At 39.4% G+C, this 26,145-nt stretch overlaps 1 protein-coding gene across 4 annotated transcripts in view; it reads left to right on the plus strand.

Moving 5' to 3' along the window:
• The first annotated feature begins 2,227 nt into the window (after nucleotides 1–2,227).
• HMGN3 (high mobility group nucleosomal binding domain 3) overlaps nucleotides 2,228–26,145 on the plus strand; it is a 30,982-nt gene continuing 7,064 nt past the window's right edge. The window contains exons 1-2 of one of the 4 annotated variants that reach the window (XM_059941752.1): nucleotides 2,228–2,453; nucleotides 21,416–21,466. In XM_059941752.1, the coding sequence (XP_059797735.1) occupies nucleotides 2,439–2,453; nucleotides 21,416–21,466 (66 nt within the window). In that variant the 5' untranslated portion in view covers nucleotides 2,228–2,438. The remainder of the gene's footprint in view (nucleotides 2,454–21,415; nucleotides 21,467–26,145) is intronic. The other 3 variants (XM_059941753.1, XM_059941754.1, XM_059941755.1) reach the window with 3 other exon arrangements.

The raw sequence follows: 26,145 nt of genomic DNA on the forward strand, positions 1-26,145 counted from the left end.
TTATTTTCATCACTTGTAAATGAACTCTGGGACTCAAATGACACAAGGTCCTCACCATCAACCTTCTTCACCCACCTAGCGAGGTTCATTTTCATTGCTGTCATTTAATTATGTGCAGTAAAAACAGCCACAGTTTTGTCTGCTGTTGTTGGTTGAGTGGTTAGCCTTGAAAAATATCAGCTAAACAAGCCAACTTCATGAGTTACTTTTCATCACAGCGGGGAAAAAAAATCACCCCAGTCCCACCTTCGTTGTGACACCTGTTCATATCCATAAAGAAAAACAACAATTCAACCCAGATTTCAAGTGCTACCCAGCATCCTTCCTACACATACCTTATTTATAAAACGTCTTCGTTGGTTTAAAAAAAAAAAACAAGCACTTTTGCAAATTAACTCTCTTCCAAAACAACTTCATTATAAATTAATTATCATGGTAAAATTATAAACCTCGGAGTTTCTATCCAGTTCTAAAGCAAAGAACTGGTTTTATCTCAGCTCTTTTGAGTGTATTGTGATCCACTGAATATCTGAGAACAAGAAGTCTATCAAAGATAGTTGGGATCATGTCAGAAGTATACAGGCACTAATTTGAAAAGGGTCTCTCATAATTGGGGCAATATGAGTATCAAAAAAAAAGTAACAATGGCAATCGATTGAAGCATGCCAAATATATAAAAATCCGTGAGTTCCTAAAGATATTACAAAAAAGAAGGTCATTGACCACTTCCGGAGTTCTCTAGGATACTTTCATTACTCTGAAAATTAATAAAGAAAAATGTCAAGCATTAAAATTAATTACTTGATAATGTTATTTAATACATATTTGTAGCCTCTTCGTGACCAAAGTGGATTTGGCCATATTTGTAGCATAAGGTTTCATCAATGTTTTCCTATAATGTGAACTTTTGCCTTCTAATATGATTATAAAACTAACCATGCCTAATTTTGCTTTTTTAAAAAAATGATTTCATATGAGTGGAATTATTCAGTATGGTCTTTTGTATTTGCCTTCTTTCACATAGCATTTTGTTTTTGACATTCATCCATTCAGGAATATTTTATTCCTCTTTATTAAGCTGAGTAGTATTCTACTGTATGTAGTTACCATAATTTGCTTAACCATTCACTAGTGCTTTTTCTGTATCTATTGAACTGATGGGTTTTTTTCCCCTTTATTCCAGCAATACGGTGATTTACATTGACTGATTTTCAGATGTTAAACCAATTTTGCATTCCCAGGATAAACTTAACTCTTAAATGTTGTTGGATTTGATTTACTAAAAAGAACTTTTTTTATTGAGGTATACCTGATGTACAATATTATATAGATTCCAGGTATACAACATAGAGGTGATTCGCAGTTTTTAAAAGTTATATTTCATTTATAGTTACTTGATTTACTAAAATTTTGTTCAAGGTTTTTGTGTCTATGTTTATGAAGGATATTGGTCTGTAGCTCTCTTTACTTCTGTGGTTTTTCACCGGTTTTGGTATCAGGGTAAGCATGATTTCATAAATTCAGAAGTGTTTGCAATGCCTGTTAAATGCCTTGCAGAACTTTGAGAAACATTAAATTATGCATATTTAAACTGTCATTTAAATATGTTTCAAAAATAAAATAATCTGTTCTGACCTTCTTCAGTCTTTTCTAATTTCCATAACAAATATGGAAGGTGAACTCTGCTCACCTTCAAGGCTGGTTTGAAGGTGGCTGAATTAGTGAGTGATTTGTTATCAGATTTCAGGAAACTATTCCTAAGCAATTTTAGGGATTATTGTCACTAGAAACCTAGAAGGGGAAACCGAGACCCTTAAAGGTTGCCAGACTCTTCCAGATCAGAGTACCTTCCCACTTTCACAGCGCTCCATCACACAGCATTCATTACAAGCTTTTACAGGAAACTATATAAAGTGCCTGCTGTGTATACATTTACCTTATGAAATTAATGTGTCCGTCCTTACCCTTTTTCTTCCTTATGAAGGCCTACTCTTCCTACTGACACAATCCAAAAAGGGAGCGGGCAAAACAATGAAACTACAGGATCCTGTGGCTTGGAAGTTACTAGTTGAACTGGGCATGCTCAGTCGCCAGGCAGATTTTTTTTTTTTTTTTTTTTCGGTGAAGTGGAAACTACAACAGAGCGTACCGTGCGCACGGAGGTGGGCGTGCCCTCGTGGAATTTAGAACGTTGCCGCAGCCAATGGGGCCTCGCGGCCGGCTGCCGGGGCTCCTCATTGGAGGAGCGGGGAGGCAAGCGAGTAGAGGGCCCCTGGAGGGAGCCGCGGAGGTTCAGGTCCCGGAGGCCGGGCTACGCCGAGCCCTGCGCGTGAACAGCTGCGGCGGGGGCAGCCTCCAGCGGCGGTGCCAGCATCCAGCGGCGGTGCCAGCAGTTCCAGCCCGTTGCTTTACTTTTTAGCTGCACCAACGTAGTCATTATGCCGAAGAGAAAGGTAAGTCTTACCAAAAAACATTTCAAAGCCCTTCAAATTGTGCTAACAGCAAATCTTGTCATTGCAATGGATGGCGTGCAGTGCACTCGGTAGTAACTCGGGGGTTGCGAATCTCTTCGCTTCTTCAGTGCTTGTTTTCAGTTGCCTGTTGCAGACATTGCGCCCTCCCTCTGTCCCCATCGATCTCTGAATGTTACTTTCTTTCCGGCGACCCGGCTTCCCTTCTTTTTGAACTCATTGTAGCCGGTATGGTTTCCACCTCGAACAAGAAGCAAAAGCGCTTTTCACCCCCGCTTCCAGGAGGGGAGTTTGCTCTTTACAAACTGCCAGGTTGCGGTTAGTGTGGAGGAAAAGCAGCGCGGGGTGGGGAACAAGTCCACGCGTAGGGAGATGGAAAATGAATCCAATAAGTCGGGCAGATGTCGGGGTTATTCCCATGTGGGCCGTGCCCACGCCGGTGCGCCGCGATGGCTCTGAGGCTACAGGAGAGGGAAAGCCATGTTTAAAATAGCGCTCACTCCCCTGCTCGCCTGCGCTGCAGACCCGTATGTACCAACTCCAGTGTCAGGCAGGGCTGGGGACGGCGCAGGCGGGGCCGGGGTGGCTGGACTTGCCCGCAGTTGGCGGCGGCAGCCGCGGAGTTGGCCACACGCAGGACGGGACGCCGCCGGGGGCGCGCGCACCGTGGCTGCAAAGGGCAGGAGCCACCGGGTCCGATGTGGGGACCCAAACTCACACTCGGTCCCGGAAGGCGGGGTCCGCGTGCTCCCGCGCCCCTGGGTGCGTAAGGGGCACTGGGGTCACTCCTGGCGGACTATTATGTCCCCTTCCGCACAGGCCCCGGACACCAAGTAACTCGCATGGGGACGCACGTTTCCCTCGGAGTCCGGCTGCGACTTGTTGTCCCAGGGAGGAAGGGAAGGCTTTCCTCCCAGCCCGAGGCAAAACCGCTGTGTAGCGGCTGTTTCTAAGAAAATACCTTGCCCTCGTGTTTCCAACGATGTTAACCAGTGAGGGTATTAAATTTGAAGCAAAAGGGCAAATAATATTCTGCTTTATCGGTTAAAGATGGTGGAATGATTTGTGTGTGTGTAAATGACTGAATTATTTTAAAATATTGAAGCTTTAAAAATACAGAAGCTTTTGCCTTTTTATCTGTCTTTACTAAGAATTTGGTGGAAACTTGTCTCCTCCATTTTTAAAAAAACATTATAATTAAAAGTTTCAAAAAAATCTTAGAGTTTATTGTGCGCATACTGTGTGCCTCATAGTGTGGGCAGAGTTTGATTTAACATCTCGTTTAATCCTCTCATTTAACCTTGACAGGCGTATTCCATGGAACTGGGGCTTAGAGACAGGAATTACCCAAGGGTCTCACCAACCAATAGCTAGTACCAGAGATTTAATTAGATGCTGCAGGTGTAGAGGCTTTATTTTCAGACAGTATTTACTCATTCTCTTCATTTAGTGGTGGGTGGATCAAGAGGAGTTTGAAATGCAAAGAGACTCCCTGCCTAAGAAGATGGATGGCATATTGAGTACTAATACTTTAGGTTCATTATTTAAACTTAATTTTTATGAAAGTGTTCTTTTTCCATTACTAGAACGAGGCTATTAGAATGATGCCACAATTTTCAGCATTTTCTTTGGTTTAATGACGAAGCTGGGAATTCTAGTAGAGTCACCAAGAAATGGGTTGCAGAGTGAGTTGATACCATCTCCTTTCTTGGGAATTATTCACAAATTTAGACAAATAGTAGGTTAGAGGTGCACAAATTCTTTATTATAATGGACCCTGATGTGCCGGAATCCTTGTTGTCCAAGGGTCAGAGTTGGTGAAACCATTACTCTTACTTTTCCTCATTGCCCACCTCTCTTAAGGAAATAGAAGGGAAGAAAAGAAGAGCAGTAGGGGAACTGGCTTTTAATTATTGTTTTATTTCCCTAGAAGGCAGGGAAGAAGCTAGTCAGGCGTCCTGGGACTAGGGGCAGACCTGTGTGCAGGCACCTGTGTGTCATCCTAGGGACATCAGAGTGTTTTCAGAGGTGGGAAAGCTCTCCTTGAGTAATAGAAATGCTCTCCATTTATACCCATGGCCAAAGGACCTGGGCTGGTACCTGGACAGGAGCAGCCGCAAATTAAACATGGCTTCCACGGCCACCCCATCTACAAGGCAAACCTTGGAGCCGCCTCACGGAACCCTGGAGTTCACGGGAACTTACATAGGAACCAATAGTCTTTAGATAAAGGCTGCCTAGATGCAAAGAAGAGAACTGGAGACAATCTGTGCGTTGCTCTGCAGGATCTGTGAAGCCGGGGTATCATGTACATACTACTCCGCGATATTTTTCTTGGCTGAAGCACTGCCTGTTCTACATTATAAGTTTCGAAAGCGTCCCCACCGTACTTTTTTTCTTTTTTTAACCGTCTTGGCCCCTTTTTTTCCACTTTTCCCAGAAATCAAGAAATGTTATTTAATGAGCACTGTTGAGGCTGCAGAGTAAGAAACGGCACTAATAAAGTCAGTAGAAACATCTGGAATCCTAGCACTGCTTGCGTGCCATAGGGATATAAAGTTTGCCCTCATGGAGCTTCTGTTTAATTCAATGAGGTGATAAGGGTAGTGGCCACAAAACAATTGAATAATATTAAGCCTGTATGTATGTCCCAGAATACATAGTATAGATTCTAAAAGCTGTAGGATAGGTAAGGAAAGAAGGTTGAACTGGGGCCAGTCTTGAAAGTGTGTGTTGGGGGGTGCGGTTTCAAATATACAAATAGAAAAGCAGGCATTTTCTGTTTTCAGGCATTTGGATGCCTCTTCTGATTGTATCTCAACATGACCAGGCCTCAGGTATATACTGTACCTCGAAGGCCACAGTATCCACATTAATATAAAACATTCTTATGCCATTTCTTTTCTTTAAATATTTTATTTTATTATTGTTTTTTTTTCGTTTTAATTTTTTATACAATTTTTAAAGGTTACTTTCCATTTACAGTTATTACAAAAAAAATTGGCTATATTCTCCGTGTTGTACAATACATCCTTGAGTCTGTCTTACCTTTGTGAATTTTATCTATATCTTCGTGTGTGATAGTCATAACTACACGAAACCAAATGGTTTTTATAACTGCAGTAGTATTTTCTTGAAGCAGTATAGCACTCAGTAGTGACGAGTTCTTCAGTTAGCGTTCCATCTCTTCCCAAGTTGGTGAGATTTAAATAAAGTTGAGTTTCCTCTATTCATTACCTAATGGGTGGTGGGTCACCACCCACTAATTCCTGGACTCAGGTGGTGGTGGGACAGTGAATGACTGAGTTCTGGACTGTTCTGGTCAGACATCCACGAATGCCTACAGTGATCTTGCTGTTATGTGATGACCTGATGGTCTACAAAGAGACCTCAGCCAGCAAGTCCTAGAGCCATGGTTCTGGCGTGAGTAGCAAAAACACTCCTTCTTTTTATTTTGCCAGTTCTTCATCACTGGAACTATTGGAAATGTCTAGTGTATCACATCAGAAATTTTCTCTAATGAGGCAGTTTTCCAGGAATTTGGGATGTAAACACTAGTCTCTCTTTACAGTTAAAATAAAGGTTTAAGGAAGAAAAGTCTGTCTGCCTCTAGCTTTGAGATTTGAAATTATGTTTTATCTCTTTTCATAAAGTGGAAAGGCCCAGTAGGTCTGGACTTGGCACGTGGGATGCTTAACTAACAATACTCAAGGTTTCTGATTAATCTTTCAAAGGAATATCACATATTATAACACCAGAGACAGACTCTGTAAATGAAAATAGAGATAAATTTGACTACATAAAAATGAATATGTCAGTATGGCAAAGAAAAAAAAAACCCTGTTAACAAAATTTTAAAACTTATGAACAACTGGGGAAAAAATATTTGTACCACGTATCACTGAAAAAAGTGTGCTATTTTAAAAAGATAAAGAGGCTCACATGTCCTTATGGAAAGGATGTATATGCTTATAAGAAAATAACAGATTCAATAGATGAAAATGTTTAGTTTTACTAAAAATCAAAGAAATGTATATTATTAAGAATAATGAGATGTGAGTTTTTAAAACCAGTCTGGTTTAAAGAAAAGCTTGAAAGTGTTACTGCCCAGTGCGTAGTGACACTGACACTTTAGCAACTCTCAGGCAATGTGGATGGGGGTATAATTTCGTTTAAAAAAAAAAAAAGCTTTATTGAGGTATGATGTACTTACCATAAAATCCATTCATCTATTCAAAGTATACGAATCAATGATTTTTAATAAATTTATAGAGTTGTGTAACATTACTATAATCCAGTTTTAAACCACTTCTATCACTCCAGAAAGGTCTCTCCCATTGTTTACAGACTGTCCCTACTCCCACCCCAGTCTTAGACAACCACTAACCTACTATCCCTATATAGATTTGCTTTTTCTGGAAATTTTATATAAAAGGAAGCACACAGTATATAGTCTGGTTTCTTTCACTCAGCATAGTGTTTTTGAGGTCCACCCATGGGGTAGCATGTATCCGTACCTCATTCCTTTTTAGTGCCCAATAATAGTCCACTGTGTGGATATTCGACTTTTTGTTTATCCTTTCACAAGTTGGTGGACATTTGGATTGTTTCAATTTGGGGTTATTATAAATAATGCTGTTGTGAATATTTGTATGTAAGTCTTTGCACAGACATATTTTCATTTCTCTTGGGAAGTTTCCTAAGGGTGGAACTGGTGGGTGGTATGAAAGTCTGTCTTTAAGAAACTTCCAAACTGTTTTCCAAAGTAGTTGTATCATCAGTGAATGAGGGTTCCAGTTTTTCCACATCTGTGCTCATAGCTGGTATTGCCAGGGTTTTTTGCTTATAGCCTTCTAATTAGTCTAATTTACATGTCCATAATAAGTAATGATGATGAGCATCTTTTCATGTGTTTACTAGCATAATGGATATCCTAGGTGAAACATCTATTCAAATATTTTGCCCATTTTGAAATTGGATTGTTCATCTTATTATTGAGTTGTAAGTGTTCTTTATATATTCTGGATGCAAGTCCTTTATCAGATATATGATTTATAGATCTTTTCCTTCAGTCTGTGGCTTTTAAAGAAATTTTGTCTTGATGTCTTTCAAAGAACAGAAGCTTTTTAATTTTGATGGAATCCATTTAGTGTCCTGTCTAATACATCTTTGCCTAATCTAAGGCCACAGATATTTACTTCTAAAAGTTTTATAATTTTAGCTCTTATATTTAGGTTTATGATCCATTTTGAATTAAATTTGTGTATAGTATGAGATAAGGGTTTCAATTCTTTTGTGTGTGTGTGTGCGTGCGCGTGTGCAATGTGGATACCTACCTGTGTCAGCACCAACTGTTAAAAATACCATCTTTTTTCCACTGAATTGCCTAGGCACCTTCGTTGAAAATCAATTCATCATAATGTAAAGGTTCGATTTCTATCCTCTGAGTTGTGTTGCATTATCTATAGGCTTGTCCATATGTCAACACCACATTATCTTGATTACTGTGGTTTTATAGTAGGCTTTGGTACTGGTAATGTCAGTTCCTCACTTTGTTCTTCCTTTTCAAAATCCTTTTGGCTATTAACATCCTTTGCACTTCCATATAAATTTTCAAATCAACTTGTAAATTTCTACAACATGCCTGCCATGATTTTGATAGGGATCGAATTGAATCTGTAAGTTAGTTTGGAGAGAACTGCCTTCTTAGCCATATTGAGTTACCCAGTCTGAATATGAAAGGGCCTGATATGTAGTATGCCATCCATAAATACTTGCTGAATTTAATTGCGCCAATGTTGATATGAGACCTGTATTTGAGTAAAGCCTCCAGAATGCCAGGGTTATACATTTTATTCATTCCTTCACTCACTTCATGTTAAATAAACATTTATCAAGCATCACCTTTATGCAAAGTACTATCACCTTGGGAAAGTAAGTGAATTATTGTTTCTTCCAACCCTTTTTGAAGTGAATGAGTAAAGGCCCTTATTTTTAAGGATCTTTCAGTCTGACAGGGTAGGTAATATACATATGTCAGTATTCATAATTCAGGGCAAGAAGTGATAATGAGCCACAAGAAAAACTATGAGCTCTGAGCATTCAAAAGTTTGGTCAGACTCTGTGTCCAAAGAAAAGACACTGGCAGAAAGTTGTTTGGTTAAAAGGGTTGGGGATTATAGCTTCTTTTTTTTTAAATCACAAGAGGATCAGTGCTAGTTTGTTAATAAAGGTGATCTCTGACGTCTTGCTTTCTTTGAAGTAGAAGGAAGTTAAATTCAAGGCCAGTTACAACATTTGGGGTTAGATTGTGTACGGTAGCTACCCTTACTCATTAGTAAAGATTCAGTGACTTCTTGGCTCCTATGCTTTTCTGTAACCACTCTCTTGTGTTTAAAAGGTGGTTGTCTGGGACCATGTTTCTAAGTTGAGACATGTTATTTGATTGATTACCTAATTTTGAATTAATTTTGTAATCCTTCTAATTCCACTTGATCATGAAGTCTTTGGTGGCTCTGGTCTTTTTTTAATCCCCTTACAGCTCCTAGCACAGGTACCGTAACTGTTTGCTGAACGAGTGCATGAATGAATTGTTTTCAAGGGAAGAAGGTAGTAACTTTAATTATTTCATATCCTTGTTGGGGAGATAGTCCAATATAGCCTGGATTTACTGTTTACTAGCTGTGTAATTTAGGGCAGGTTACTTAACTCCTCCCTAAGCTTCTGAGTTCCTAATTCTCTGAGACTTGGTTTCCTCATCTGCAAAACTGGGCTAAAAATATGTTCTACCTCCTTGGGTCGTTGGAGGCATTAAATGAGATGGTGAATGCACAGTTCTTAGCACAGGGCCTGGCATGTGTGAGACGGTCAATGGATGTTCATTACTGTGGTGCTGATATTTTTAATTATTAAGAGAACTACAGTGAAAAAACAGGTTTCTAATAAGCCAAGCTTCCATTTTGTAGGACCAGTGGTGCACAGATATCACCCTGTATGTCCAGTTAACTGCAATTATAGGAGTAGGTAGTGTTTTTGAAAGAACATAAGCTTTCATCCGGTGCATTTTTACATGGTTGATTTTTCTCACAGAAAAAATTATGCTTAAAAATATTGCCACATAACATTAAAATTCCCTTGGCAAATCAGTTATCAAGTGATCCTCTTTCCCTATATTTTTTCCCCTAAAGCACTGCCTTTGTTTACACCAAAGTTAAATAGATTCCACTTTCCTGCAGGGTACAATTTGGAAATGGCGACTGAAGTAAACACCGTTTAAGCTGTCTGCTTTCACAGTACCTAGTATGTTGAAATACGATGTTAGTCTCCTGAGTAATTTAAAAATCAGTGTTGAAGATAACAAACCAAATCAAAATGTTGAATATTTTCTCCCGCTGGCTGCTTATTTATTGTACATTTAACTGCGTTCTTGGAAGAGTTCAGTGGAATCATGTATGGGTTCCTGGTCAAGGTATTTATTGAGTCCAGTATTTTTACATCTTGTGAGCATGTCCAGAAACAGGGCCATTTATATATGCCCAAGGCAAATGCGTGGTCGGTCCCAGCAAGTAAATGATATGCATAATCAGAAGTAGGGAGATATAGAAAAAGGTTTTAAATCTCAAAATTGGTTCCAAAATTTAATATTTTAAGCAGAACTTATATCCGTAACAATATATACACATATTTATTTCCATTAAAATTTAAATAGCTACCGCTTATTGAATACCTGGCTGTACCGGACCTGAGCTTTGTGCTTTACAGTCGTTAGAATAAAATAAAAATTAAATAAAAATATGTGAAGTTGTTAGAAATAAACCTGTGTGGCACGTATTACGGTGTAATTTCATATTATTTCATTTTATTCTCCCCGCAGTTCTGCGAGGCTGTCCTCATCTCACAGATCGTGTGACAGCCACAGTAAATAACATTTAGGTGGCTTTCTATGACTCAGTCACAAAGTTCCCAGACAGAGCCAGGAATTCTACCCCAGCCCTCTTTTACTCAAGCTTTTTCTCCTAACCATGACACCACAGTACTTCCCATAAATATTTATTTCTAATGGCCTCGTGTATTTTTATTTAAATCAAGGCGCCCAACGAATGAAACAGGGAAGATTCAGGCGTTATGTAAATATGTGAGTGTCCATCTGTTTAAAATGTTGTCTTTATTAAGATATAGGCTGGGAAGATTCAGGAGTTATGTAAATATGTGAGTGTCCATCTGTTTAAAATGTTGTCTTTATTAAGATATAGGCTGATGCCATTGTTTCTAGGTACCAGTCATAGGAAGGTACCCCACAAGTCATTATTATCTGTGATCACGCCTAAGGCTGCCCTCAGGGTCCAGGCCTCTGGCTTCTGAAAGATGTACATTATCATGAAGCCTTCTGGGTATTTCAGGAACTAATGGACTGCAGGGTCATATACAAGGTATATATATATGACGTTTCCTCATCCAAGCCTTGGTATCTGAGTATTGAGGGTCTAAAACTTCGTATTTTCTCAAATTCCACCATGAACTGCTGGATTTACTATTTCTAAGATGCATTGTCTTCGTTAATTTGTTATATTTCAAAGAATAGGGATATTCCCCTGTGACCAGAAACATGTAAACACACTTGCATATTATACAATATATTGAGAGGTTATAATGTAAGTAAGTGTTAAGTCACCATTGCTTACGCATTGGATTTTAAAAATGAGCAGGTGTTTTGTTTTAGCAGGTGCTAAAAGCCTCATAGTTATCAAAGCTGTTGCACCTAGAACTGGATGGAGTTTTATTTCAGAGTCCTGGATTACCAAATGATTCATGTTTAATTACAAAAGTTATTTTTAAAAGATATAAAGTGATATTATTTTAAAATTATATCTTTATTATTCTGACCCCATATAAAGATAAATACAAAGTTTACCCCAAGAGATTTTTTTTTTCTTTTCTTTCTTTCTCTCTCTTTGTTTTTTCTTCTTGGGTACAAGCTGTGGCTTTTTACAGTACAGTACTGGACAGAATTTGTTAAATTCTACTTCGCGGGCAGTTGTGAGTCTTGGGCCTGGTGTATGTAGGAGGTAAACATACCAAAGGCTTGAGGTGATCAACGTGTGAAGCTTTAAAGACTTCTGAAGTTACGTGTATATGCCACATAATACAGTTTTTAACTGTATCTTTTCTACTTCTCATTGCTTTCCTTTATCGCTTCTCTTAATTACAATTTTTAATTTTACTGTTCCCCCTTTGAGTGGTCACATGTCCATCACATCAGAGCTGGCTGATTCATTTTGCAAAAATATAAGGAACATCATAACTGTGTTTACCATTTAGTAGAAATAAACTCATGTCTGAGCAAATAGGAAAATAAAGTAACCATCTGATAACAGCCCTTTAAAACCCCTGGTGTAAAAGTTGGAAGACTGGGGTCTAGTGTGGTCTTCACAACTCTTTATTGGGGGAGAGTCACTTGACCTCTTCAAGTCTCTATTCTTCATCTGTAAAATGGGAATATTAAGACAGTCCCTGTGTATCTCAGTGCTACTGAGAGGATCAAATACAGCAACAAGGTGAAAGTATACAGAGAAATGTAAAGTACTATTAAAAATGATAGAACTGATTTGTTGTGTTGCCTTTACTTTTAATAGTGAGATAAAAATACTTGTATATGTGTGTGTGACCATTTAAAAACCCAGAATAGTACATTTATGTGCATCTCAACATGTAATTTTTTTTGTCAACATGTAATATTATTTTATTTTTTTATTTTTTAACTTTTTTTAGAATTATCTGACAAAAATTTATTTTTTTTGTAAGTTTAATCTTTATTTTTATTTTATATTGGAGTATAGCTGATTTACAATGTTGTGTTAGTTTCAGGTGTGTACAGCAAGGTGATTCAGTTATACATATATCTATTCTTTTTCAGATTCTTTTCTCATATAGGTTATTACTGAATATTGAGTAGAGTTCCCTATGCTGTACAGTAGGTCCTTGTGGATTATCTATTTTATATATAGTAATGTGTATATGGTAATCCCAAACTCCTAATTTATCTACCCCCTTACCTTCCCCCTTTGGTAACCATAAGTTTGTTTTCTAAGTTTATAAGTCTGTTTCTGTTTTGTAAATAAGTTCATTTGTATCATTTTTTTTAGATTCCGCATATAAGTGATATCATATGATATTTGTCTTTCTCTGACTTACTTCACTTAGTATGATAATCTCTAGGTCCATCCATGTTGCTGCAAGTAGCATTATTTCATTCTTTTTTATAGCTGAGTAGTATTCCATTGTATATATGTACCACATCTTCTTTATCCATTCATCTGTTGATGGACATTTAGTTCCTTAAAAAACTAAAAGTAGAGCTACCATATGATCCAGCAATCCCACTCCTGGGCATATACCCAGAGAAAATCATAATTCGAAAAGATATATGCACCCCACTGTTCATTGCAGCGCTATTTGCAATAGCCAGGACATGGAAGCAATCAACATGTAATATTTTTAATGGGAAATTGTGTCTTGCTATTCCAAGAGGCTCACAAATGAGGGGGAGTAGGACACACTACATTACATATTATGTGTTGCTTGGCTAGGTCTACAGGTTAAGATATTTCCCACCCTGGAAGCGCTTTGCTCCCCTAGCATCCCAGATCTGCACACAGTTTTGAAATTGGGAAAGCCAGCAGAAACGACCTAGAGTGGCGTAGTGGATGAGTCGTGAACCTGAGCCAGCCTCCCCGGCTCTGAATCACAGCTCTTCCACAGACCAGCAAGATTACCAGCTGGGTCATCTTGGGCAAGTTACCTAATCTCTCTGGCTTCAATTCCTCATTTATACAATAGACATGATGCTGTTTACCAACCTCACAGGATTGTGGTGAGGAGACTAACTCATTCAGATCATTGCTTTGCACATGAGTGCAGTACAGAATCCATGTTTACTGAGATTATGGTTGTTCCTTTGGGTCTCTTCTCGTGTCCTTTTCTAAGACTCCCATACCTGGCATCTCTGTCCTAGACGCTTACATAATGTGATTAGTATGTATACGAGCATCTCACAAAGTCAGGCAAGTCAGATCTTCGGGTCCATCCTCTTAGTTTTCCTCATGAAGAAACTCAGGCCCAGGGACATAAGATACAAGCCAGACTGGGATCAAGCTGCGGACCTCAGCTGGGACCTTCGCCCATGATCCCATTCACACAACACGGGGGAAGAGATAGCTGTCATGAAAGAGGCAGCTCAGACCAAAGAGATGTGTGAAATATTTTAAATTATTTCATATTAATTATATACTTCCATTATTAAATTATGTGTATTTATACTAAGAAAAGTTCACTGAACATACTTGAAGAGAGCTTTTTCTTTGCTTTCAGTTATCTTTTGTAATGGAGTACAATGTGAGATAGTTTCCCTAAAAGTATCTCTCAGAAAAGAAGAGTTGCTGTTTATATCGGTTCATCCAAAATCTTCTAAAGCAGAGTTCTTACTCAATTACTTTTATCTTGAACAACAAAATTTTATTTGGGGAAGACATACTAGCCTCATGGCCTTAATAAGCTATTTGGGTTTATAGAAGTTGACGAAATTAATAGGCACAAGCAAGGAAGGAGGTAAGAAAGAAATTTGACATCAGTTTGATTATTAATCCTTTGCATGGGAGCTCTCAATCCTAAATGCTGGATTTTTAAGGGTTATTGTAAAGAAAGCAAGGCAGTATTGGAGGATCCCAAACATATACTTACAGCATGAATGAAAAACAGCCATGCTGATGTTAAACAATGGTCCTTGTGGCTTTGAATAAAACTTTCAGTGTCTGTTTCATATGTCAAATTCAAATATGTGAATATATGAGTTTAAGGGAAGTACCTGTTATTTGGAAAACTTCATAAGAATTTCCTGGACAGTGCCCTCATTTGTGGAGGGAAATTAATCAAGTAGTTGTGTTTATGTGTTAATTTTAGCAGAAAAGTAAAGAGTTAGTTATGGACACATTTCAGTCTTTCTCTGAGTGGGTTGTTTGGATTTTTGTCCTAGAATGGTTTTCCTCCTCTAACCAGCTTACTATTGGACTGCCTTCTTTTCTCCAGCCTTAGGTTTATAACAGAAAATGTAAATCGATTTTAAAAGAAAATGTAAAGAAAAATAATAATAATTTAAACATACTGGCCAACAAGTTAGAGAAAAATCCCCTCCAAGTAATACATTCCCCAGGTGAAAAGAAGTGGTTGTTGGTTTACTTGCAGTGTTACGTCTACTCCCAGCTTTCGTGCATCAGCATGGATAACCCAGGAGTTGAGACTGGATTTGTTCTATGGCTGCTGGCAGATGGTTTCTTGAATTTCATGCGTACTCTAGGCTCTCAACAAATTCACTTAAGTTATAAAGCAGTAGCCCTTGTCACTTAAAATCTTAGAAGGAAAACTCTGAGAGCCTACACTTACCAGTAAAGACTATTTGGAACTTTAATACAAGGTCCAGTACTCTTTGCTGAGAACCCCGAGCCCTCCTCTTTCTTCTCCTGTGGCTGAGAAATACGGCACCAGGAGGTACTAGCCTTTGTTCCTAGCTTCCTGCCACACCCGCAATATTTTTCTCTGTAGTGACAAATTTGGAGGCTAAGGCCATGTCGTGCTATTCCCAAGCAACTGTTGAAGGCCATAAGGATTTTCTCATCTCCTCTGATACCTTCCTGAGTTTGGTGAGAGAAAACTGGGTTCACGACGCCCACAAGAGCCCCTGTGTAAGGTGGTAACCACTGTTTATTGCAGGAGAAGCTCAGCAGTTGGTAATTTGTCCTGTTGATTCCTGTGGATGATCTACAGAATGAAAATTCCAAGTTTCTTTTCTTGGTTTCCTGAGAAGGGCTGCTGCTGCAGTTATCTTAAGGAAATATGGTTGTGTCCCCTTCAGTGCATTTTCGTGTCTTCAGGTGCAGGACCCAGGCATCTTTGTGAGATGGGAGAATGGAGACAGTGCAGTTGGTCAGCTGCTGAAGGCAGCCGAGCTCCCTCTGCCCAGCTCTCATCCTACACTCACCCAAGAGGGACAGTTCTGAATTCGCGTTTGTAAAGCTCTTGGCTTCCTGTCTTACCCAGCTCCAGATTCCTTCATATCAGCACAATTGAAATGACTATGAATTATATGTCTTGAACAGAAAAGGAAGAGGCAGTGTGTGGACCTGACTTATAAGCCATTTAAGAAATACAGAAAACACTGGGACTTCCCTGGCGGTCCAGTGGTTAAGGCTCCGCACTTCCATTGCAGGGGGCATGGATTTGATCCTTGGTTGGGGAACTAAGATCCTGCATGCCGCATGGCGTTGCCAAAAATAAAAATAAAAATAAAAATAAATAAAAAAGAAAATAACTGTTTTAAAAAAAAGGAATACAGAAAGCACTAATAGTCATGGAATTTGTGTTGGGAGTAGATGTGGCACTGCCAACTGGGCTTTGCTTCCACTCCCCTACCCCCTTAGTATTGATAATATTTTAGGGGGTTTTAAGTACAGAAAAATTCAGGAAACAATATAACATACCTATTTACCCATCACTCAGAATTCGCACATTTGAACTTTTTTTATCCTATTTGCTTCAGATCTTTCTAAAAATAAAATGTTACAGATAAAGTTCAAGTTCGGAACACCCCCTTGGTTCCCTTCCCTTGTCAGCCTCCCTGGAGAGAAGCATGATCATGAATTTGGTGTGTATCCTTCCAGCCCATGATTTTATACATTTATGATGTATATGTCATATATAAATCCATAATATTGATTTGCTTTAAAATTTGTAAAAGTGGAATCATATACTTGTATTGTTCTATGTCTTCTGTTACTTGACATTATAATGAATGAATATAATTTCTTTAGGTATATTATGATAACTAATCTATTTGGACTTTTTTAATGACTTATTTTGTGGTTTCCATTTATCATGTGTTTTCCTTTAGTTTGCTCTTTTCTCCTCTGCCTTTGATTTGTAAAATTTGCCTTATTCCACTTCTCCTGATTTTTAAGTTTATAGATCTTATTTATTTTCTTAAAATTTGTAATGCCTGTCTTTAAATTTTGTTTTAACAGAGTCTAAAATGACTCTGTGTCAGTATCATTTTCCAGAACAAAACCAGGACCCTCCCATGCTGGGGGTGAGGATGATCTGTTCCCCCTCCTCTCATCTTTTGCGGTTGTTATTGTCTAGAATTGTGCCATCCAATATGGCAGCCATTAACTGCATGAGTCTATTAGCCAATGAGAAAGAATGAGCTGAATTTTTAAAATTTTAGTTTAATCAATTTAAATTTAAGAACTGGTATTAGATTCAGTTACTGGAAAATTTTAAATATTTTTGCAACAACCTGAATATGTGAAACTACTATAAACTTTATGATCTCTAACATATTTAGAGGGTCAGGTGTTCCTGGTGAAAACTTAACATTTGAATGGAGGTATGCTGTAAGTGTAAAATACATGCCAGGTTTTGAAGATTTAGTACCAAGAAAATTTGTGAAATATCTCATTAATAATTTGGATATTGATAACATGTTGCAATGATAAAACTTTAGATATGTTCAGTTAAATAAAATATATTATTACAATTAATTTCACCCATGTCTTTTAACTTTCTTCATGTGGCTGTTAGAAAATCTAAAATTACGTGTTATAATTCTATAGGGCAGCACTAGTCTAGGATTTCTATTGAAATATTTTTAAACACACAAAAAATAGATATTAGTATCTACAGGTAATAATTAGATTTGCCAATATATTTTATACATTTTTTCTTACATATTTTCCTTCCATCTTAATTCACTTTTCTTATCACTGAATTTGATTATTTAGTATTGTATCCTTGTTGAAAGAAAGGTTCTGTTGGTAGTAAACTCTCTTAGTATTTGTATTCTGATATGTCTTTATTTTGCCTTCACTCTAGAATGATAGCTGGGTATAGGATTCTAGGCTGACAGTTTTCCTCAACTCCTTGAACATTGCTTTGTGGTTTCTTATAATTTATAGATGCTTGAGAAGTAATTCTTTAAAAATAATTCATCTTTTAATTCTGATAACTTTTAAAGATTTTTCTCATTTTCCTTGACCTTCTGTAGTTTTATTCTGTCTCATTGTATTTGTTTGCTTTGTTTTGTTTCCACTTTGTTCCTTGGTGTGAGTTTTCCATCTGGAGACTCATGACTTCAGTTTGGGGAAGTTCTCACCCATTAAGCCTTTGCCTTCCTCCTAGTTAGTATCTCTGTTCTCTGCTTCTGAATGTCTATTAGATACGTGTGGAACCTCGCAGTTAGCCACTGTGTCTCCTAACCTCTCTTTCATATTATCTCTTCATTGCTCTTTCCCGCATTCTGGGCTAATTCCTCAGCAGTCCGTGACAATTCGTTATTTCTTCTACTGTCCCTGTTCTAGAGTTTATGTTTTGAGTTTTTTTATTTCAACGAGCCTACTTTAATTTTCAGAACTTATAATTTTAAAAAGTTCAACTACCTGTTGATTTTTGCCGGATTTCATGCTCTTGGCTGACTTTGTGTCTCCATTGGGTCACCAGGTGTTCAGTGATCCACCTGCCTGCCAACTTGCCCTCAGGTCATCTCTCAGTGGTGCTTCCGACTCCCCCAGAATCCCTGCTGTGCCTTCCATCAGGCCACGTGTGTCCCCCACCCCTTGCTGGCTCTCAGCTCAGTCCCCATCCACTTGGGTGCTGAAGGAGCCTCAGATATGTGAATGAGATCTTTTTGTTAGACCATGGTTCTCTGCCCTCTTGACCATTCTGGGTTCCACCTGGATTAGCATAAGCCTGCCCTGTCTGGGGGAGTGGGGCAAGAACCCCTCTGCCTTGGAATTCCCCACATCCCGTCTAACTCACTTCATCCTTCCCGTCAGCCCGCGAGGTGGTTGAAGTACATCTGAGATCATCTGTGTACACCCCCAAGCCTCATTTCTCCCTTTTCTTTGTTTTTATTCCTCAAGATCCCTTGGGACAAAACCTTCGGGCTTCTCTTTTAATCCCTTCATACCATGATCTCCTGCTCTCTCCAGCCTCATGGCTAAGTGTTAACGGTGGACAGAGTGTGTGATAAGACAGCCTGAAACGGTAGGTCTTTCCAAAATCGTGTACCTGTTACTCTGTGTAACAAAAACAGACGACAAGGTTGCAGGGATTCTGGATGTAAGGAAATGTGCTCAACCTCAAGGCTCTGTTGAATATGATATGTCATATTTGATAATTCAGAAGACATATATTTTGTTGTATAACATCTGTATAGCGATTGAGTCTGTGAAATGCTCTCCCCAACATCTGGCTTGATCATAAACATGAACCTCTGAGTTAGATGTCATTATCATCTATCATATGAAGACACTGAGCCACAGTGATCAAGTCACTGCCCCAGATCACACAGCTCCTAGGTGGAGAGCCAAGATTGAAGCCAGTGTCTTGACCTGCATGTGTGCCACAATACCCCACTGATCCCAGGGAGAAGATCACTTGGGTTGTTCCTGACTTGCAGTTTGCTATGTGCTTGTTCATAGAATGCTCTTATGGAGAGGTTGAGCTTTGCTGGAGTTGTATCTCTTCCCATCTCCAGTCTTAGGTTCATTCGTTCATGCATCTGAAAGGATTAACATTTTCAGTTATACCTGTTTTTTTTGGTGGGGTCTTTCCCAGTTTCTCTTTTTCAATAATTTGCATCCAGTACAAACATTGTTAGGTCAGTGTTTAGAGAGTGATCTTTCAGTCATATTGCTGTCACAAATCCACTGCCTAGAAGAATATTGAACATAATGTCATTAACATCAGTTTAAGAAAAAATTTTTAATGTCATTTAACATCAGTAGTAGCTGTGTGCTGCTTCTTTAAAAGCCTGTCAGTTACAGCTGGAGGGTACCCCAGATTGAATCTACTGAGTGGCCTGATAAGTAAGAATGAGAGCCCAGCACTTTAGACAACAGAGGATCTGGTCTGTGGCCAGAAGGGTCAAGTTTGTAACCGTGGAAATGAGCATAGCCAAATGGCTCACCTAGGGATTCGGTTTTCTAAGATTTTTCTGTCTCAAACTCAGCTGGCTGGTATAGCATGAGATCTGTGAGCCAGACATTCTTTGCAAGAGAGTGGGGACAGAAAAGAGAAGTTCTGGGACTCCACCCCGTCCCCCCCGCCTCACCAGTCCAGTGGTTAAGACTCTGAGCTTCCACTGCAGGGGGCACGGGTTTGATCCCTGGTTGGGGAACTAGGATCCTGCATGCCACGCAGCATGGCCAAAAAATAATAAATAAAGAAATAGAAATTTGCACCAAGAAATTTAACACAATTTAAAAATAAAGAAAGAAAGAAAAGAGAGGCTTTGTTTTCCTTGATGATAGAGAAGATTCCATGGATGAGGGAAAAATAATTGGTTGATTTGGGAAACAGGAGAGAGCTCCATGGATCTGGGAGGTTCTGAAGAGAGATGAATCGGTAGACGGTGGGTAACAGTGGGTAACAGGCAGCCCCAGGGAAGAAGAGAAGGTTTACTGTGTCTTGAAGAAAAGCTTTTGTCTTTCTCAAAGTCTTTATCTACTTCTGACCTGTGTTTTACATATTACTTTATAATCTTAAGTGTTTATTTATTTTCTTTGGCTGTGCTGTGCGACTTGTGGGATCTTAGTTCCCTGACCAGTGATCGAACCCGGGCCCTTGGCAGTGAAAGCACAGAGTCCTAACCACTGGACCGCCAGGGATTTCCCTATAATCTAAGTGTTCAAATTTAGCCTTAACTTTATGTGGACATTCCATGTATTCACATAGCCTATTTTTAATTGCATTGCATTAGTAATTATATCGTTTATTTAAACATTTCTCTGTTATTTACTGATCATGTGAGTTGTTTCTAGTTATTTCATATTAGAAACAGTACAAACAAAACCGTATTTTTACAAAGTCTCTTTCTTTGAGTCTTCATTCCAAAATTGGAATTACTGGGTCATTATATGATTAGTCCTAAGTGTCTTTTTCATATTGCCAGGCTGTTCTTTGAAAATACTATATTAATTTACAGTGTCACCAACCCCAGCAAAAAGTGGGTTTTAGGAGCTTTGAATGTTTTTCTCATTTTATCAGATGAGCCATTGCCGCATAGCTGCTTTATTTTCCTAAGCCAAACATTTGTGCCAAATGTCGTTTGCTCTTTGTATGTTTTCACCCTGGGAACTCCATTCCTATCTTGTGTTAAATAGTTTTAATTTTCTAATTAGTTGAATAGTTTTTATCTTATTTATTGTCTTTAGCCAATAAAAATATATTGGGATAACTGATGTGTCTCATAAATCTAAGTGTATTTCCCCCGTTGTGAGTCAGGTTTGAGCTGTCGCGAGAGTGGGAGGGTGCCCCGACCCCCGGAGATGGATCAAAATCAGGAAAGAAATCGGCTGGGGTGGCCAGGCGCTGGGCCGTCCTACCGAGGCTGGGAGTGTGGGAGAGAGCCTGGAGCTGACGATGGAAAAATAGGAACTCACGATAAATGTATCAAATCGTATCAAGAAATGGGCTAGAAATCAAGGCTAGGCGAGTATGGGGTGAAAGTACGCTTTTGCGCTTGGCTTAGGTTTTCCCTGCTCTCACCTTAGGGAAACAAAGTGACTGGAACATGTGTTGGGTCCCAGGCACCCCTGCTGCTGACTGCTGGGTCCCTGTTCTTTACCGGGCAGCAAGAGATCAACGAAAATTCCTTAGAGTGAATGTGCATTGAGAACAGGGGCTCAGATCAGTTCTTGCAATACTTCCTGGTATAATCTTAGAGCAGTTATGCAGATAAATGCAGTGTGTGTGTATGTGTGTGTGTCTGTGTGTGTGTGTGTGAAACATATCCTCTTATAAACTTACTTTTCCCTGCAGAATATCATTGGCTTATGTGGTCTTTTAATATGCATTTTCCAATTTCAATACAATTCACCGAAATTCTTTCTTTCTAGTCTCCAGAGAATCCAGAGGGCAAGGATGGATCCAAAGTAACTAAACAGGAGGTAAGTGTATCTTTGACATCCTGTATTTAATTATTAACTGGAATTTTTAGTATCGTTATGATGGTCTACATCTGAATGAACACTCTTTGAAACCAGATTGTTGAGGCGACATAAACCAGAGATAAAAGTGTGGCTGTGTAGCCTCCCTTAGCCTGGATAGATTTCAGTTAGGGGCACTCATGAGGCATTTTCCACTTGCTATGTTGTTTATGTTTCTACCTGTTGGCGCTGCTGTCTGTTAAAAGGGATACTGAGAATTCCTTCTGGGCAAAGAGCGAGATAATAGGTAAATTCATCAAGGAGAACAAAGTCGGCCTTTCACAGCAAGGAAATGAAAGACTTGATTTAATAAATTCTCTGCTCCAGTGAGTGAACTATAGATTACTTTTTGGGTTCTGAATATTTGCCTAAAAGGAGTCATCTCTAAAGTCAAAAACTATGAAGGATACATAAAATGTCAAAATATTAAAGTTTTTTTTTTTTTTAATCAGGAAAATTCTTAGGGTTTGGGATAGTTAGAGAATGAGTCACAGAAGCTCTGTATAAAATACAGAAATCTCCAGAAAGCTAGGAAGAGATGCTTGCATTTGACCTTCCGTGGTCATATCATGAACTTCTAAAAGGAGATGAGCTAAAAAAGCAGCAAGTGAGATGGTAACTCTGATGACAGCCATTCCCTTTCGCACAGAGCTTTACAGTGTGTGGAAAAACTGCAGCTCCTAATCCTTGAACTTATAAACTAAAAGGGGTCATGGGAGAGACAAAAACAATATCTAGTTACGGATTCTTTGATTGGGTGACTCATACTGTGTTAATAATTCAGAGGTTGTCATGAGAGCAAAACCCCTACACACAATTTGTACAAGGAAGTTCGTTCTGCCGAATGGAAAATCTTTAACGGAATCTGTAAAGAAATCATTTAAAAGCAAAACAAACAGAACTGCCGATAGCCAAGTCCCCACCATCCATTTACCCAGTATTCAGTGTCTAACATAGAGTTTGGGAGGTAAAGTTGGTGATCCAAAGTCAAGTCACTAAACAAATGCTTAGAACCAACCGAAAAATGTCATCATACCGAAGTTCGAATGCTTGAATTTTCTTGAAAATGGCAAAATACAATTTGTAGGACAGTTGGCTAAGTGTAATACCCCCTTAATGTTTTTAGATTTGGGCACAAAATGCATTTGGGTTTCTCCTTGGGGACAGCTGTTTAAGTTGATTTGACAGTCAGAAAACCTAGAAACCATTACACACAGCAGATCTTGGATAGTGAAAATAGCCTTTCCCTCCCTTCCACACTAAAAACCATCAAGCTGGTTAGAATATATGTAAAAGAGTTTTGCTTATACAACTGTCTTATGCATATTCTTTTACCCCAGAATTTTTATTACTTATATTTTTACATTATTGCTTCTAATATTTTATCTGATTACATGTATTATCTTATTGCTAACAAAAGTCTTTCCTAGAAAAGACTCTTTTCCTGTCCTTTAAGCCAACACCAGATTAAAACTTGTGATTTGCCTTCAGGACACCAACATAGTTGTTTGAAAAAGGAAAAGGTCAGTTAGTTGGTGGTGCTTTGGGGTAAGAACTGTCTGACCGTATATTGATTGATTTTTTTCCCCCAGTGAATTGGCTGAATTTTCTAGTTATGTCATGAGTGTGCACAGCCTAGGCTACAGCCAATAGATACCCGTTACAAAGGGGGATCCCCTTATGAAAATCATCTTCCACTCCATGATATTTGAAGGGCATAGTGCAGAGTATAGTATCTGGACGATAAATGACCAAAACAATATGCTACAGTCATTACGCTGGGCAGTTTTCATAGCCCTGTCACCTCCATTGTTTGATCTGATCCTTAAAATAACCCTGGAATGAGGGCAGAGAACCTTTCAGCATTTTCAGAGAGACATTCCAGCCAAAGCAAACAAAAAATGTAGGAAGCACTTGAATGCACCTGGCGGCACAGATTCCACAGTGAACAAAAGGAGCAAAAATCTCTGCCTTCATGGAGCTTCCATTGTAGTAGGGGGATAGAGACAGTAAATAAAAAGTGACTGAAAATTTGCTCTGAAGAAAAAGAAAGCAATGAGAGGGAGTAATTCATGTCAGAGAAGCGCTGTTTTGGTCAACGCATAGGAGTTATTATCCCCATTTGATGAGAGCAAACAAGGTTTTCAGAGAAGTACATGATTTTCCCCAGGTGTCACAACTTGTAAATTGCAGAATCAGGAAAGACGTCTGCGTCTTCTGACTCAAAATTCCCTATCCTCAAGCCCCTTTTGGGGTCATCATAAAAATCTGTGGTCATGGGACTTCCCTGGCGTTCCAGTGGTTAAGACTCCGCCCTCCCAATGCAGGGGCATGGGTTCGATCCCTGGTCGGGGAACTAAGATCCCGCGTGCCACAGGACACGGCCAAAAAAAAAAAATCTGATCACCCAGTGCCTTTTCTCTGTCTTCATTCTCCAGCCAAGGCCCTGATACACATCTTGCCCCACTTCCCAGTTTTGCAAAGAAGGGAAATTCTAATTAGCTCTTCATTTGTTTTTGAAAGTTAAAAGTGACTTGACTTGTGGGCTTTGCTTGGAAGTACATGGTGAAGCTCAGAAACATTAAGAAATCTCATAAAAATAAATATGCTTCTGAATTCCAATGAAATGGCCCATATGTTTCAAGCAGTATTCAGCAAAGTCCAGTGATTCTACTTGCATCTAGCTCTCCCAGGGAATTTTGTCATATTGAGATTAGACTTCTATGTTGCTTTTGCAACCAGGACATTAAAATGAAAGACTTCACATCTTTCATAGTAGCATTCACCGTAATTTTCTCCAGCCCGGGGAATTACCAGGTAATCAATAAATGCTTACTGAATAATACCATTGTGCCCAGCACCTGTGTACCACAGTGACAAACCCTCACATTGTCTCTGTAACTTTTAGCGATCTGTCATTCTAAAAACCTTCCTCTTTTCCCTTAGAACTTCTCTTTTGGCCACTTTTCCTGAGGATTCACAGTCAACAAATGGAGAGAAATTCTCTTTTTTTTTTTTAAATTAAAGTATAGTTGATTTACAATATTGTGTTAGTTTCAGGTGTATACAAAGTGATTCGGTTATACACATATATGTATATATCTGTATTCTTTTTTTAAATTCATTTCCATTGTAGTTTATTACAAGATATTGAATATAGTTCCCTGTGCGCTACAGTAAATCCTTGTGGTTTCTCAGGAGAAATTCTTATTATCTTTTTTTTCATAGTAGTTCTGCCCCACAGCCTGAGTCTTAAATGAATACTTTGAATTCTAGTGCTTGAAAGAGGGCAAAAGAGCAGTCTGGTCTATTTTATATCTGGTATATATGGTCCAGTCATTTATAGATTTGAAAGCTTGTGAAAGCTGATGAAACGTTCCAGGAAGGTGTATACACTTGGTGCATAATCAATACTGCTGACTGTGAGCGAAGGTTCGTTTCAGCCTCCCGTGTCTGCAATGAAAAAAAAATCTCTTAGGATGGTTACTGAAAAGGAACATTTAAGAGAAGTCTCTTTTTTTTTAGCATAGAAAGAAGAGCTGGTAAATTTTAGCAGGAAGTCATAAAATCATTTTACAGTAAAACATGTGGTTTTTAGAGACGGCTTGGTTTAGACAGCCTAGAAAGGCAAACTCTGTTTTTGCATTAATTTCCTAGGCTTTTTATTTTGAAACTCTTGTACTGGACCTGAATTATGAAAAGGTAGCGAGTCTTTTGGATCGGAACAGCTTGCAGGCCCCGCAGAGCAGGGCTTGGTTGGAAGTCTCTCTGGAAATCCCGGGGCGGGGTGGTGGTGGGGGGGATGGGGACCAGGGTTGGGGGCGGCTCTGACATCCCTCTGCTCTTCAGTGTGTTTGCATCTTCGCCTGGAGAGGGAGGGAGGGGAGCGACAGCCCCAGAGTTGGGGGATTTTTCAGAGGATTTGGCTTCGCTTCAATGAGATCTTATTCAGGACAGCTCGTTGGTGCATAGGGAGGCCCTTATAAGTAATGGTTAACCCGTTGGCCCCTTTTCAGGCTCCAAACTGGATGGTAAGTGAGGAGTGGCCTTGGCATTGCACCCTGCAAGCTCACACTTGCATGTCTGGCGCTTACCACTCCATTTACCTCCACGTTTTCCTGAGGGCTCCCGCTACAGAAGTGCAAGAGAAGGGGGTTCTGTGCAGATGGGGTACAGATAGGAGACAGGGGAGGGCAGGCCAACCGGGCACACGCAGGGCGACACCCAGTGGGGAGGGATTCAGGCAAGACCTGTTCAACCCCCTTTAGCAGAGAGGCCGCCGATTTTCCTGTCAGAGGGCATCTTTCTGAACACTCTTCTGCCGGCTGCACTTTACTCTTGAGGCAGTGTGGGCGGTTCTTGAGGCCACACAGAAGCGTTGAGCTGAGCTCTGGTTGGTAATTGGAGGATGCTCCTTTGCTCCAACACGCTCAGAAAGCATCCTGAAGAAGCACAGGTTACCCACTTGCTGCCCGGTTTAACCGATAATGCTGCCTCTTCTTCAGGGATACCCAACACATGCAATTAACCAGCCTGGGAAAGGCACTACAGGATTCGGGTTCTGGTTCCCAGAATGGTTATTGGTTCCAATTATCCCATGATAATCCAGCAGACGCCGTGGTGATTCCCATGGGGCATCT

Source organism: Balaenoptera ricei, chromosome 12 (genome assembly GCF_028023285.1).
Source record: "Balaenoptera ricei isolate mBalRic1 chromosome 12, mBalRic1.hap2, whole genome shotgun sequence".
Classification (NCBI taxonomy): domain Eukaryota; kingdom Metazoa; phylum Chordata; class Mammalia; order Artiodactyla; family Balaenopteridae; genus Balaenoptera; species Balaenoptera ricei.